The sequence below is a fragment of the Cuculus canorus genome, chromosome 2 (assembly GCF_017976375.1).
Source record: "Cuculus canorus isolate bCucCan1 chromosome 2, bCucCan1.pri, whole genome shotgun sequence".
In the NCBI taxonomy this organism is placed as follows: domain Eukaryota; kingdom Metazoa; phylum Chordata; class Aves; order Cuculiformes; family Cuculidae; genus Cuculus; species Cuculus canorus.
In genome coordinates this window covers 31,617,511-31,630,760 of record NC_071402.1, presented here as the reverse complement: position 1 = coordinate 31,630,760, position 13,250 = coordinate 31,617,511, and the positions used below count along the sequence as shown (strand labels likewise).

The 13,250-nt window shown below is 39.2% G+C and overlaps 1 protein-coding gene across 1 annotated transcript in view; it reads left to right on the top strand.

The window, feature by feature from the left end:
- Nucleotides 1–13,250, top strand: part of STMN2 (stathmin 2) — a 41,390-nt gene that overhangs the window by 11,353 nt on the left and 16,787 nt on the right. The window contains exon 2 of the mRNA XM_009570926.2: nucleotides 12,575–12,670. Within this exon, the coding sequence (XP_009569221.1) occupies nucleotides 12,575–12,670 (96 nt within the window). The remainder of the gene's footprint in view (nucleotides 1–12,574; nucleotides 12,671–13,250) is intronic.

Below are 13,250 nucleotides of genomic sequence, written 5' to 3'. Positions count from 1 at the left end.
ATATGCTTTTCATGTATTTTTTCTCAGGCTAAGCAAGGATGTGACAAATTGGAAAATGCTTGTTACCTGGCAGAAGTCAATACCATTTAAGGTTTCACCCATCATTTCATTGACTTTTGTCACTGCCGAACTCAGTTTTACTTAAAAAGCAAAGAATGTCAAATCAAGTAATTGTCTCAGATTTATTATATGGTCTGGATTATGTCTTAAGTTTGACCTATATAAATGATTTTAATGCATTAATAATTAAATTAATAATTCCTATTTTTAATGTTTTCAATTGTGCCAGTTTCTGATTAAAATATCCATGTGCTCTATTTCCAATATGATTTTATGATTTTACTTAATAACAAAACTTACAGAGACTCAAGATTTGTTATGCTGTGTAAGTTAATACTCACTGATGACCAGACTGCGATTTTATTTGCAACAGTTTCAAGAATGAAATGACCATTTAGGCTCTGCAAGCTGTACAAAATCTTCCCAGTGAGGCAAAGCCAAAATTTAAAAGAATAGTGGTAATAATTTTCTTTATTTACTTTTATGTATCTTTTTTATTGCCTGTGTCTATTCTGTATGGCTTATTGCTTATTTTGCAAGCAAGCTCAAGTACTGAGAGATTTTTTTACCAAATCTGACAGGGTACTTGCAAGACTATGTTTCAGAAAAGAGGTAGGATGGCTGGCAAAGTGGTCTATGCTGATGGCCACATCTGAAGTCCAGAAGCTGAACTGCTGGAGTCTCTTCCTGATGCTACCTCAACAAGGTGCTCTTGGAATGTGGCAGAAGGAAACTGTGAGGTTCTTTGGCAAGAAAGGGAATAGGATGGAGGGCAGTGAGTAAGTGAGTAGTTGGGGGAGGAGCCAGGAAAGGAGCCAGAGAGATTTAGTTCTGTAATGTGCTGGGAGTGAGGTCTCTAAGAGTCTGCAGCTAATGCAAAAATCCTAAATGGTAGCAATAGTGCAGAGGCCCAGTGAGATGAGATGTGTTTTTCTTGGGATAGCAAGCACTAAAAGATGTGAATAACAAAGAGGAGCGGAGATAGGGCTGTAAGTTGCTAGCAAGCCCTTCCTCCCACCGCAGCGCACATAGAATGGAGCTCACTCTGCGAATTCAACTACAGAGAAGCTACTTGGAAAAACATCTAGAGGTTATCTAGTCTGTCCTCCTGCTTGGAGAAGGACCATCACCACTTTGTCTAGCCAGCTACTGAATGGATGATCTCACAACTTTCTAAGCCATGATTTATGGCTGTTGTTCTTTCTTCAGTTGTCTGGAACAGTTTGGAATTGTCATTTCATTGGCCTTTCCTTCAAATAGTTGCAAGCAGCTAGTACGTTGTCCCTTAGCCACCTCTTTGCACAACTAAACAAATCTGGCCCTCTCCACCACCCCTCACAGGCCATATGCTTCAGGTCCCTCACCTTCCTGGTAGACCCTCCGCCGGACCTTCACCTGTTCTTTCATGTTCTCTTAAATTAGTGGGCCCAAAACTGGATGCACTCCTCAGGTGCAGCTGCACAGCTCCAAATATCTTCAACCAAATATAAATATATAAGATAAATCCATCCTCCCCTCTTGATTCACACACCCCTATCCTTCTGGCCTGCTTCCTCTCTCCCATTTTCCTAGTCTAGCCACTTTAAAAGAAAGGTATAAGAAACAGCAAAAAAACCCTCTTCATTGTCAGAGTTTCAGAGCCAACCTACATATGCTAATTTTATTTCCATAAAGTTATTATTAAAAAAGTCCCTGCCCTAGTATCTATTCCTATTTTGATTCTTAGACTTCATCTTTCAGCATTGACAGTTGTAGGTTTACATCACACTGAAATAGCCACACACTGAAACACTGCTTGAAATCTCACTTAGGCGTTTGTAATCTTTAGGACTGTGTAGAGGACAAGCAGAAAATTATCTTATGTCTTTAAATGCTGTGAAAATAGATCTTCATGATGAACATGTTGAACACTGAGATGTCTACAAGTAGCCGAAGTTTCTAGATTTGGGGATCTGCCAGAAGATACTTTTACTAGTCATTCTGATGCCCACTTGTTAAGGAGGTAAGGCCAAATGAAAAGATGAGTTTTACAGATTCTGCCCTGCGTCAACATAGTTGATCAGAGACTTGCTGTCATTTTTGCTTATTCTGTGTATGGTTTGGTCCTTCAAACTCTAGAAATATTATTTTTTTAACCAAAGGATTTCTCCAAGGACAAATGCACCCTTGATAGGCTTCCTACACAGGGAGACTTTCTTAAATTGGGACTAGATTTCTCTAAATCCAGAAATTCAGTCCTTTGGAATATCTTGTAATTAAATAAATACAGCCCCTTGCTCCTACATATACCAAATTGAGTAGACTCATAAATTTGTATAAAAGCTTTTAAATTTCTGTAGTCTTTGTTTTGAAAAAAAAACCCAGAATTAAGCTATAGGATGTAAAGCAACACAGTATAAACTAGAGTGTCAGGGCATCTGCAATACAGTCTAAATTATCATACCTCCTTGTTTTTAAAGCAAATTCATTCACAAGTGCAAGTTAAATCAACAGACAAACTCTAATATCAAACAGTTTTATACAGAAACTTAAAAGTCATTTACTAAGAGCTTATTTTGTTCTGGCATTAAAATAGTATTGTTAATTAACACAATTACAACATGTATGCCATTGTTTGTATTACTGCAAGGATGGGAACCCTTCCTTTACAAGTAATCTACTTACATATGTCATTTGCAATTGTGTACAGAAAGCAAACTAATGCTTCTATTCAAACTGGTGAGACAATCTTATTTTAAGAAAATTAAAATTAACTTCAAAACCCAGAGGAAAATTGGATTTTTCAAACTGTCTCCTTTCATTGTCTTTTGCATTTTGACATTTAGCCGGTAGTCATGGCAGCCAGTAAGAGTGATTATGTAGCACAAAGATGCAGTTACACATATTTGGCTTTGAGTTAAGTACATTACATACATGTGGACTGCTCAAAATCAACCAATAAACTTCTGTGAAAAAAAGCTTTATATATGTACATTTTTATGTATACTCATATGTATAAACTTATTAATTAATACTTCTATTTGTTTCCTATTCAGACACTATAAAATGGGTTTCCTAGGCTATATGAAATTATTAATTTGAGTGGTACCTTCCACAGTCCTCACAGCAGCATATTGTATCTAAAATGGATTCTTCTGGTAATTATGGTATGAAAATAATTGCAATAGGTTCTGCATTCAGTGAAATGACTCAGCAAGCAAGGACTATGTTTAATTACTGGTATATAAAGATCAAGAGTCCAGTTCTTCTGCTAATTATAGTTGCATTTATCCCATATAACATAAACCCAAATTTGTACTTAGCTAATTGGCTTCAGTACTTTCTTTGCCTAAAACTAAAAAAAAATGCATCTTACAAATGAATTTGCTTATTGGTTTTTAGAGCTTTAAGTTATGACTAACTAATATTTTGGCTTTCATCAGTTCAACGCAGAATAAAATACTGGAAGACATCAAAGATATCTGCACTTTGGAATGGCACAGGATGTGAATAAATGGAGGTTGTGGTTACAACTCCTGTATGAGTTATTTTAAAAACTCACATTTTATGTCTGACGGGATTATGTCATTAATTTTTAGGCATGATATTAAGCAGCCACCACAGAATAAAATTACATCTACTGTCAGTGGGTGATGCATGGCTGAGTGATGCAAGAACAGGAAGAGTTTGTCAAGCCCGCTTGAAGGAACCAGGGTGATGCAGAATTAAGTCAGTGGAAGCTTCTGAAAAGATTATTAGGAAAAACTGAATAAATGCCACCATTTCAAATACACATGACTGAGGGCAAGATTCAGAAAAATAAAAGAAACGCCAGCAACCAGCTCTGTCACATTTTGCTCTAGTAACCCAGTCTTACTGGGCTAGAACAGAAACTGCAGCACGATTCGTACCTTGGGAAGATGCTGTTTGATCATAGCAGGCTGTGTCACTAATCTGTTGTTGTTCTATTTCATCATACTTGATTTGCATCCTCACTCTAGGGGCTGTTTCACTAGCCAGCACTCATATTGTCTGCAACACTCTCAGAGAGACAACCTGGGCCAGTGGAGGTGTCATTCATCCAGAAATCAAGAAACCAGTAGCTTTGCTACACAGAGGGTCTGTGACCTGCCCTGAGGCAGTTTTTTCACCTCTGTGTCGTTTATTCCCCAGCGTTCCTTGCCTGTCTTTGTCACTTACGCCATAAGCTCTTTGGCATTGGACATGTACAGAAAATAGCACAGAGCTCAGCTGGACCTCAACGTGCTTCCCATAATATAATAATGAGATGATCTTAAGGGGGTACTGGGAGACAGCAGCCATCTCAAATAGCCTACTCCCTGACTGCTGGGTGTTCCAAGGGAAAGTAGTGTGCTCAACACAAGGACTCAGAACTGCACTTCCCACCCAGAGCCTGAGTCACCAGTGAGCAGAAAGCTGTAGGTACACTGCTGTTGTGGTGACTGGTATCAGCATGCCAGGCTTGGCGGGGGAAAGCAGCCTCCTGCAAGCTCTGCGACTTCTGTCCTTCCATATTGTGACTCAGTCACCCCATATTTATTGTCTGTCACAAAGACACTGAAGTAGTACCACCTCCTTTGCACATCCTTTCTTGCTGCTTCAGCTTCCAGCAGTGATCCAGGACCAAGCCAAGCACCACAGCTTTGCACCCAGGAAACAGCATGGCTCAGGGGGCTCTTAAGCACAACTTATAAGATTGTAGCCACTTCTGAGGGAAGGATCATAAATCTGGGAGGGGTTCTGCTGCAGGCAAGTCTTGAAGCAAACTCTTCTTAAATTAGGGACTAGATTTCTCTAAACCCAGAAATTCAGTCCTTTGGAATATCTTGTAATTAAATAAATACAGCCCCTTGCTCCCACATATACCAAATTGAGTAGACTCATAAATTTGTATAAAAGCTTTTAAATTTCTGTAGTCTTCGTTTTGAAAAAAAAACACTAGGCTGCTGTTGTGTCTGGCTCGTGCATGTGGTATCCCCAATCTCAGAAATGCTGAGACAAGATAACCTGTGTGCAGCTGGGCTGGGTGGCTGTGTTGGGGAGTCTCTGACAAGCCTTCCGTTTCTCTGGCCTTCACGCATAAACATTATCATCCCTGAAAACATTGCTTTTATCTGGTGTGGAGAGAGATTCTGATGCAGTGCTGCTTAACAGGGTGGGATCTTCAAAGTTAGTAGAATTATTTTTGTGAAATATCTGACTTTCTAAGCAATATTATATGTAACCTGTCTCAGAAGTAAAAGAGTTTAATGGCTTTGGGTGCTGGTGAAAGAGTATGTCACAACCCTTCAAGCATGCGATGCAAAGAAAACACATTACACACAGAGTAAGCATTAAATCCTGGAAGACAAATCCACCCGTTCAAAAATCTAGGGCTTAAGGTTTTGATTCTTAAGTCATTCATACAAGACTCTGAGTGATAGCTCAGGGGATAGGGATTTTTCTTCAGAACAGGAAAATTAATGACAGGATCAGACCCAGAATGATACATGCAGAATCATTACTACTACTCTATCAGTGTTCCTAAATTAAAAGTGAAATTGAGGATTTTTCATACCAGGCAAAAGAGATTGTTTTCCCCTTGTGCAGATGTGTCAGAAAACCACTGACAGTTCTCAGGCAAGTAAGGTGAGCTAAGTAAGGAACGTATTTCCTCCTGGTGTAGCTTCTACAGCCTAGTACCTTTTTCTTTTTCCATCGAGTTCACATTCAGGAAAAATCTCTCTCATTCACATCATCCCATAGTTGAATTTCCACAGTCTTTTTTGCTTGCACAGAATACAGGAGATAGGACATAGCAAAATGGTTACTGGATGGGGCTGCCTTAAATACTAGCCAACTATTGATGCTTACAAGACATTCACACTTAGGTGATAAATGTGTATCAGGAGCTGTCTCTGGTTGTGGAGGCCTTTTATGAAGGACGCCTAAGTTCAGCAGCTTAAACAGCATTGTGCCAAAGCATCTAAAGAATAGGAGTAGAACTTCTCACTGAAAAAAAATAATCTGTTGTTTTCAGTTAGCCAGCAGGAAATAGAGCTGTCTTAGGAGTACTGTAACCTTTAAGTTCATTCCTCACTGTTCATCCTCTCCTTCCTCTCCTACAAAAACCTTCAAAGTCAGTTTTTGTACCTCACATCCTTTCCTACATAAAAAGCTCTATGGGAAGAAAGTTGAGGTGATGGAGAAGGAGTGCAGACATAAGAAGGAAAATATGGAGGGAGTGCCTTGAAAAAATTGTGAAAACAAAGCAGATCTTAAAGAAAAAGGTCTTCTTCCCTTGGGAAAAAAAAATGGAATTTTTGTTTTCACTCTGGCTGAAATTCTCTGAAGTTCAAATGGATTTCAGAAGGGCTGCATAGCTGAAGGATCAGATCTGTCTCTTGCAGCATCTTTTGTGTTCTGATGCTACAGTGCTCCCTGATTTTACTGACGCCCTGTGCCTTGATGAACAATACTAGTGCTGGATTCCATCCCAAACCATTTTAAAGCCATTTCTTAAAAGAATCTCTAGTTGGAGAGAAGAAAATTGCTACTTCTTCTGCCAAAACCTAGGTAACTTTAGTGACCTCAGAATTGTTATGAGGGTTACAGAAATTAATGCCTAAAATTACTTTTTAAAACAGTCATTTGCCAGAAAATCAGATTAGGTCTGTCCAAGTTCGTTCTTTCTCATTTTCTGTGCATATGATAGGAAATGCTAGAGTCACTGTTGACAGAGAAATCTCAACAATTCACAATTTCTTTTCCTTATTTCTGTTTTCTTTTTCATTTTCATAGTACCTACTTCCTTTGTTGTCTAGGTACGGAAGTATTACAAAATTAAGAGGCAGGTGACACGACCAAAACGCTCTGCTTGCCTCTGTAATTAACTGCATTCCCATTCTGTCCAGCTCATCTCAAGTGCCTTTGCTTTGAGCTGTTAGTAAAGCAACCTTATTTTTGTTAGGGAAACTGGAAAAGCACACATACATAAGGTTGCAAGATGGATTCACACCAAATACTCTGTTGAGCAGTATTTTGCATTCAGAGTCACAAAAGACAGTCACAAAATTAGCTCCACCTGCATGAACCACCAAAATGAGATGTCACTCATGAATGAGCGTAAGGGGTGGATAAGACGTATGCACTGCAGGGGCTTTTGCTTTCATTCACTTCATTACTGGTGACTCCATAAGCCTACAAACAGTCTAAGGTTTTCTGACAATTGAAGGAGATTCCTTGGCCTTAAGGCAACCTATTTCATTTATCTTAGACACCTCTCTTGCAATGGGACCAATCAGTCTATATGGTGGTGCTTATCTCTCCATTGACTAGAAAAAAAAAGATTTCATGACTGCTGCAAACTGGCTATCTTAAATATTGGGTGGCCAGTGAATTAAAGAGAATCCCAGACTCATACGTCTCAGACAAGTTCCAAAAATTAAATATGTAGAGTCCCTAACACTCGTGCCCCACCTTGAGTTTTACTTTCGCGAGTCCCATGCACTATTCCCAATCCTAGTTCACCACTTTTCCAATACTCATCATGCAGCTTTCTTCAGCTACCACCACCAGCTATGGGGAAACAATTACATTTATGGTTGTAAAACACCATTTCCTTTGACAGAAAAAGCATGCTACTAAAATGCATTACCAAAAAAAAAAAAAACTTACTGGACAACAGAGTGTGCCTGTGCTCAGGAAATGACATGGCTTTTCATGATTTAAATAATTGTCTTGACAAACCAAAAAGCTCTAGCACTTCAAAGGAAGCATTAACAAAGTGAAATTTGTAAGAAACTGCTTTGTCAGTAACATCCATTAGAAACTGAAGGATGGCTATGGGAGGTCTTCTGTACCTTGCATTTCACATGTCACGTAATCTTACTTACTTACTTCTGCAGTCTCTTCCAAAGCAGAAAACAAGGCAGGATTTCAGTTCTGTCTAAGAAAATTGACTGTCTCACAGACGCCTGGCAAGGAAACACGGGCCTGAGCCATGTTATGGGCTGCACATTTTGACCATGGGCAACGTGCCAGTTTCTGTTTCCTTCCAGGTGCACAGAACTTCAAGAACTAGTTGGCTAGTGGGACTAGAGGGAAGTGTCAAAAATCAGTAGCTCTTCATTATATGCAGACTGGATTCAGTAAGGCAAAAGGAACCAACAGATTTGCCTTCATCAGTTGTTAATTATACATAACATTTACACTTATCTCTGTGCTTTTATATGTTAAAAATAGTCTTGCTTACGAATAATGGTCTCTGCTGTGACACAGCAATCTGTTATAGCTGTGCTTTGCCAAGGAACAAAATGTGACCCAAATTGCCCATGGTCTGTCAGTCAGGACAGATTTTCATTTTACAGTATGAACTGTAAAAGATTGCTTATAGCTATTGGATAACAGATGAGAACAGACAGGGTGGTTTTACCAGTGTTTTCCCTAATCTTCCTATTTCCCTCAGCAACAAATAAGCGGATGCTGACTTCTAATGGCAGCCATAGCACTCTTCCTTATTAGTTCCACTCAATGGGCAAGTGAGCTGCTGGAGCAGCAGTGCACTAATTTTTTGTTGTTAATGGAGGAATACGGTTTGCATCTGAATAAACATATTATTTGTGATCAGGAGAGCACTTTAGAAGAGAATCATCAAAGTATCCTAGCTGACCATGCTTTGGTTCACATTGCAGAGCAATCTCAAAGTGCAGAAACTGATTTACTTGATAGATAATGAAATTGGAAGATATACGTTGGTATGTACATTTGTTATGCTTCAGGCATTAATGGTTGTTCAGACCATAGGACCAAACTAATCTGAATAAAAGACTCTCAAAATACATAAAGCATGGACATAGAGTCCTTAGAATTGTTTCCATCCAGAGTCCTTCTGTGCTTCCCTGCTTGCTCATGCAGATGTAGCACAGGCACTCTTGAAAGCCTCCAGGAGCTATTAGAGCACGCAAAGAAAGAGAATGGAAATTTTCACCCAACATAGAGAGTGCTTTCGCAGTTTTTAACATAGCTGTTAAAAATCATAGAATCATAGAATGGTTTGAGTTGGAAGGGAACTTAAAGATCATCTAGTTCCAACCAAAAATCATGCCTGAAGTCTGAGAAAATGATGAGATTGTCATAAAATAATGACATTAAGGTATACTTGGGACCTATTCAGAAAAATACGGTGTGTTCTTGAGTTTCAAAGCTATCTGAGTTTCTTCTCTGAAGCTGTCAAATCTTTTAGGGGAATTAGGTATTATTTCTAAGGCTTTCCTGCAACTCTGAATACAAGGATTTATTTTTAAGAGAATAGAAGAGGTTCTGAAATAATCACAGAGCTTCAGAAATGAAGACAACCTGTAAATACTAGGATAATCACAGCAAAACTGCAAGATTTGGTAATATCAAAATCCCTTCGAGTTTTAGCAAAAATCAGCGTTCTGTTCTTGCCCAACTTCAAAGGTTTTAATGTGTCTAAACATTTAAATCTTACTGCACATAACTAAGAAGATTCTGTTACTGTCTTTTGTCAACATTATTCTTTCCTAGCAATTTCTGTATCAAAGCTTTTGTAGTATTACGAGTACCATCATTTTCTTTCCTTCATTTAAGTTGCTTCATTTAAGTTTCCTCATTTATGATATGTACTCTACATGACTGCACAAGGAGCTACATAATTAGCAAGCCAGTTGAACCACATTTGGAAAATAAACTTTGTTGCGATCACTGCTGGTCTTCAAGGGTTTTTAAAAGCTTCATTATAAGACAGATAGTTTTTGTGTCTATATCAGTCAACTCAAGATGTTCCATGCAGATTGCATAAATGCTCTGCTCTTGACTTCCTGGCCTAAGTGTGCTGCTTTTTTCATAGAAAAATATTTCTTTTTCAGAAACAAGCCTCTACGGCTAAAATACTAACTCCTCAGGATTTGAGAAGGCACATTTATCTCCTTGTTCAACCTGTGTACCATGGGCCAGACACTCTAATCAGACCATTAATGAGACTAATGTTACTGCTTCCTTTTTTTAATTCTTGGCAGTTTAAGGAGTGGACAGCTGAGCAAAGAAGGGCTCCTGCCACTCAGTGCTGCCAAATGAGCTCTTCTTTGCCTGGTCAAGGGGGTCAAATCATCCCAATGCTGCTGTTGGACGCCTCAGGGAGTGTGTTGTTTTTTTTCAGTTCCTTTGAGGCCCTCAAGCCCTTAAGTCTCCAACAGGAAAAACAGAACTGGTCAACATAGCACGTTGTTTGGGTCCCAGACCTGCAGCAGCATCCAGAACTTGATATGAGTATTCAACCCAAGCTCCAACTATAGTTGAAGGACCTTCTAGGGCAAATGAAGGCCAAATCAATACCATGTAAAAAGAAAATGCAATGATTGTAAAGCACAGAAAGTCATCCTAATTCTGTCAGTAGCTAGAATGAAATAGGACAATCACTGTGACAGCATGCTTTCAATGCAGCTATTGTGCTTGCAAGGAAAGACATCTGAGCACGTTCTTATCTTTCTCCAGCTATGGTTTGCAGATAAGAAGCTGGGAGAACAAACACCTTTTTCTAACTCTTTTAAATACTGTTAGAAAACATGACATTTTCAATGTCAAGTAAAGATGAATAATAACAAAGGCCTCAAAAAGCAGGATTCCTAAAGCACTGCTTTGCATGCCTCTTTCTAGAAATGTATTTCAAGTTATACACTATGGCAATGATTCAGCAGACCTTGTATGAGAAGGTCTAACTTTCAGCATGTGTCATCAACAGCCATGTCTTTAATACACAACCCAACATCCCTTTTCTGTTCAACAGCCTCCCAGGCAGCATGCAGGGTTTCATGTGCTCCCACTCTACAACCTCTGTGCTGAAAAGGATGCAATTTTGGTGGCGTGGGCAGCCAGCTAGGCAAGCCCTCCTCAAAGGACAGTCTGGACAGCCACACCTGTGTACTTAGAATTAGGCATGCAGTTAAGTGCTTTATTGGATGGAGGCCTAAATGAACATATCATCATGTTTGATTATTAACAAACATCAATTGGATATGACTTGTCTCTTCAGAGGATTTCTTGCAAGTTGGTACTTACATTTTGAACCAAAAATCTTGTAAGCTTCCTTGACAACCTCAGTTTACAGAAAGCAATATCTTCAGTATACTCTTGACCTGAGATGCTGGCTTTCACCAATGGTTTCTGAAAAGCTCTATGCCCTTTAGGCAGGTTATTTAGTGTTCAGTAATAGAGGCCCTCATGCAAAGCTTAATTACATTAATTAATCATCCGCATGCAGTTAGAAGTTCATTCCAGAATGAATCAGTCATTCAAATTCCACCACTTTGAGCAGCACCTAAAGGCTCTCAAGGCCTCAAACTTCAGGGGCTTTTCTGAGTAGGAAAATCATATTCTAAAAGCACAAGAGCATCCATCCACAATTTGAAGATCAAAGGGCTGTCTGATTTTCCTTTAGCAACATCAAGGATTAATTTGGTCTAATCTGTTAAGTACAATACAGTTATATTATAAGCCATCTTTTCAGATGCTGGTGGCAAAAGCATATCTGCCTCTCTGGAAATCGTTTTGATAATAGGGGGGATATGTGTGTGCCATGATGAATTTTGAAGCAACTCCCCCTCAAAATATATCTAGGCAGCGATGAGGGTATTGCCCCAGGATTCAGGAGCTGGCTCTAAGTCTGAGCTCTGTCATTGGCCTGCCAAGCAACCAGGTGCAAGACTGTTTTCCTACTTATAGATGATGGCAATTAGAAAGGGTGAAAGCAGAATATCATTTAATGGTTAGGTATTGGTATCACCATTTCTAGACCAGCTCCTGCTCTGCCCATGACTGGGGCCTGTGGGCATTAAAAAGTCAGTAAACATGAGAATATGGGGGTAAATTACAAGGGTATTTATTGTGTCAGCTGATATACACTAGACTTGAGTATGAAAGCAATGTATTTTGGTCAGTAAGTGAGGAAGGAAAAGCTTTGTTTCAAGTAGTTGCACATATTAAGGACAATATGCAAAGGATTTGATAAATGTATCCTTATTTCTGGTTTTATTTTCAATTATCTGAATGACGTTTTCATTTGTAACAGATAATGTCTTTATCATCTGCCTATAGCAACACATGGACAGCATTTCAGATCTCTTCTCAATTGCATTTGGATACGTCAGAGAATTTGTAAGAGCTTTATGTCTCTCCACCTGCCAGGAGAGAGTGGAGTCATGGCACGCTTCCAATGCTAAATAGAGTTCCTGGTAGCCAGAGTAACTTTCTATAAACCAGAAAGGCCTGTCTGCACTACACCCAAGGCTGAGGTTGTGTAGGAGATCAGAAGCAGTCTCTGCAGTACTGAGTATCTCCTGTGTGATTTGATAAAGGCTTAATGTTCAAAAGAAAAAGTTGAAAGTAAATATTCTAGAGAAATCTGATATGTGGGTGATGGAGCAGATTTGCTGGTTCCCAGCCAGTCATCTTAGTCAGAGATTCACTAAGGAGGAGCTGCGGAAGTGAAGCGTGCTAACAAAGTCTCTCATTTCAGCTTACAAGGAAAAGATGAAGGAGTTGTCCATGCTTTCCCTGATCTGCTCCTGTTTTTACCCTGAACCTCGCAACATGAACATCTATAAATATGATGGTGAGTGACTTTCACTGGAAATCATCCAGATAATGTGCTATTGCTGGGAAATTACTCAGTTCACTGTCCTGGTCCATAATGATAGCCACTTCCGATTTAACAATTCATTTGCTGGTTTTGGCTATTAACCTTCTATTGATAGTGTATTACCCATGATGCTGGTTAGTGTCCCTAATAGCAGCTATCTAAACTCTTAAAGCTAACCTTCAAACATTGAGCTCCTACTGCCCGTTTGAATATTACAGCACTTCACAGTTGACATAATTCCTAGGGAAACCAAGAAAAGATGAAAGCAAGCTTTAAAAACGGATCAACTTGGACACTGCCTGCAAAGGGTGTGAAATGACACAGAACCCCAATAAGCTTCTAAAACTGCTATACTTTTTTATCTTTATGGGATTAATATATAATTAAGCTATTACAGATAAAATGGAATGCACTTTTCCTGAGAACACTTTTCTGCCCATAATCTGCTGTTGCATTTAAAATGCCCAAGGCAAGGGTGGTAAATCTTCTGTCTGTACTTCTGATCCTGCACTAACTCTTGTGCTGCTTCTCTCCTCAATATTGTTGTGGTATT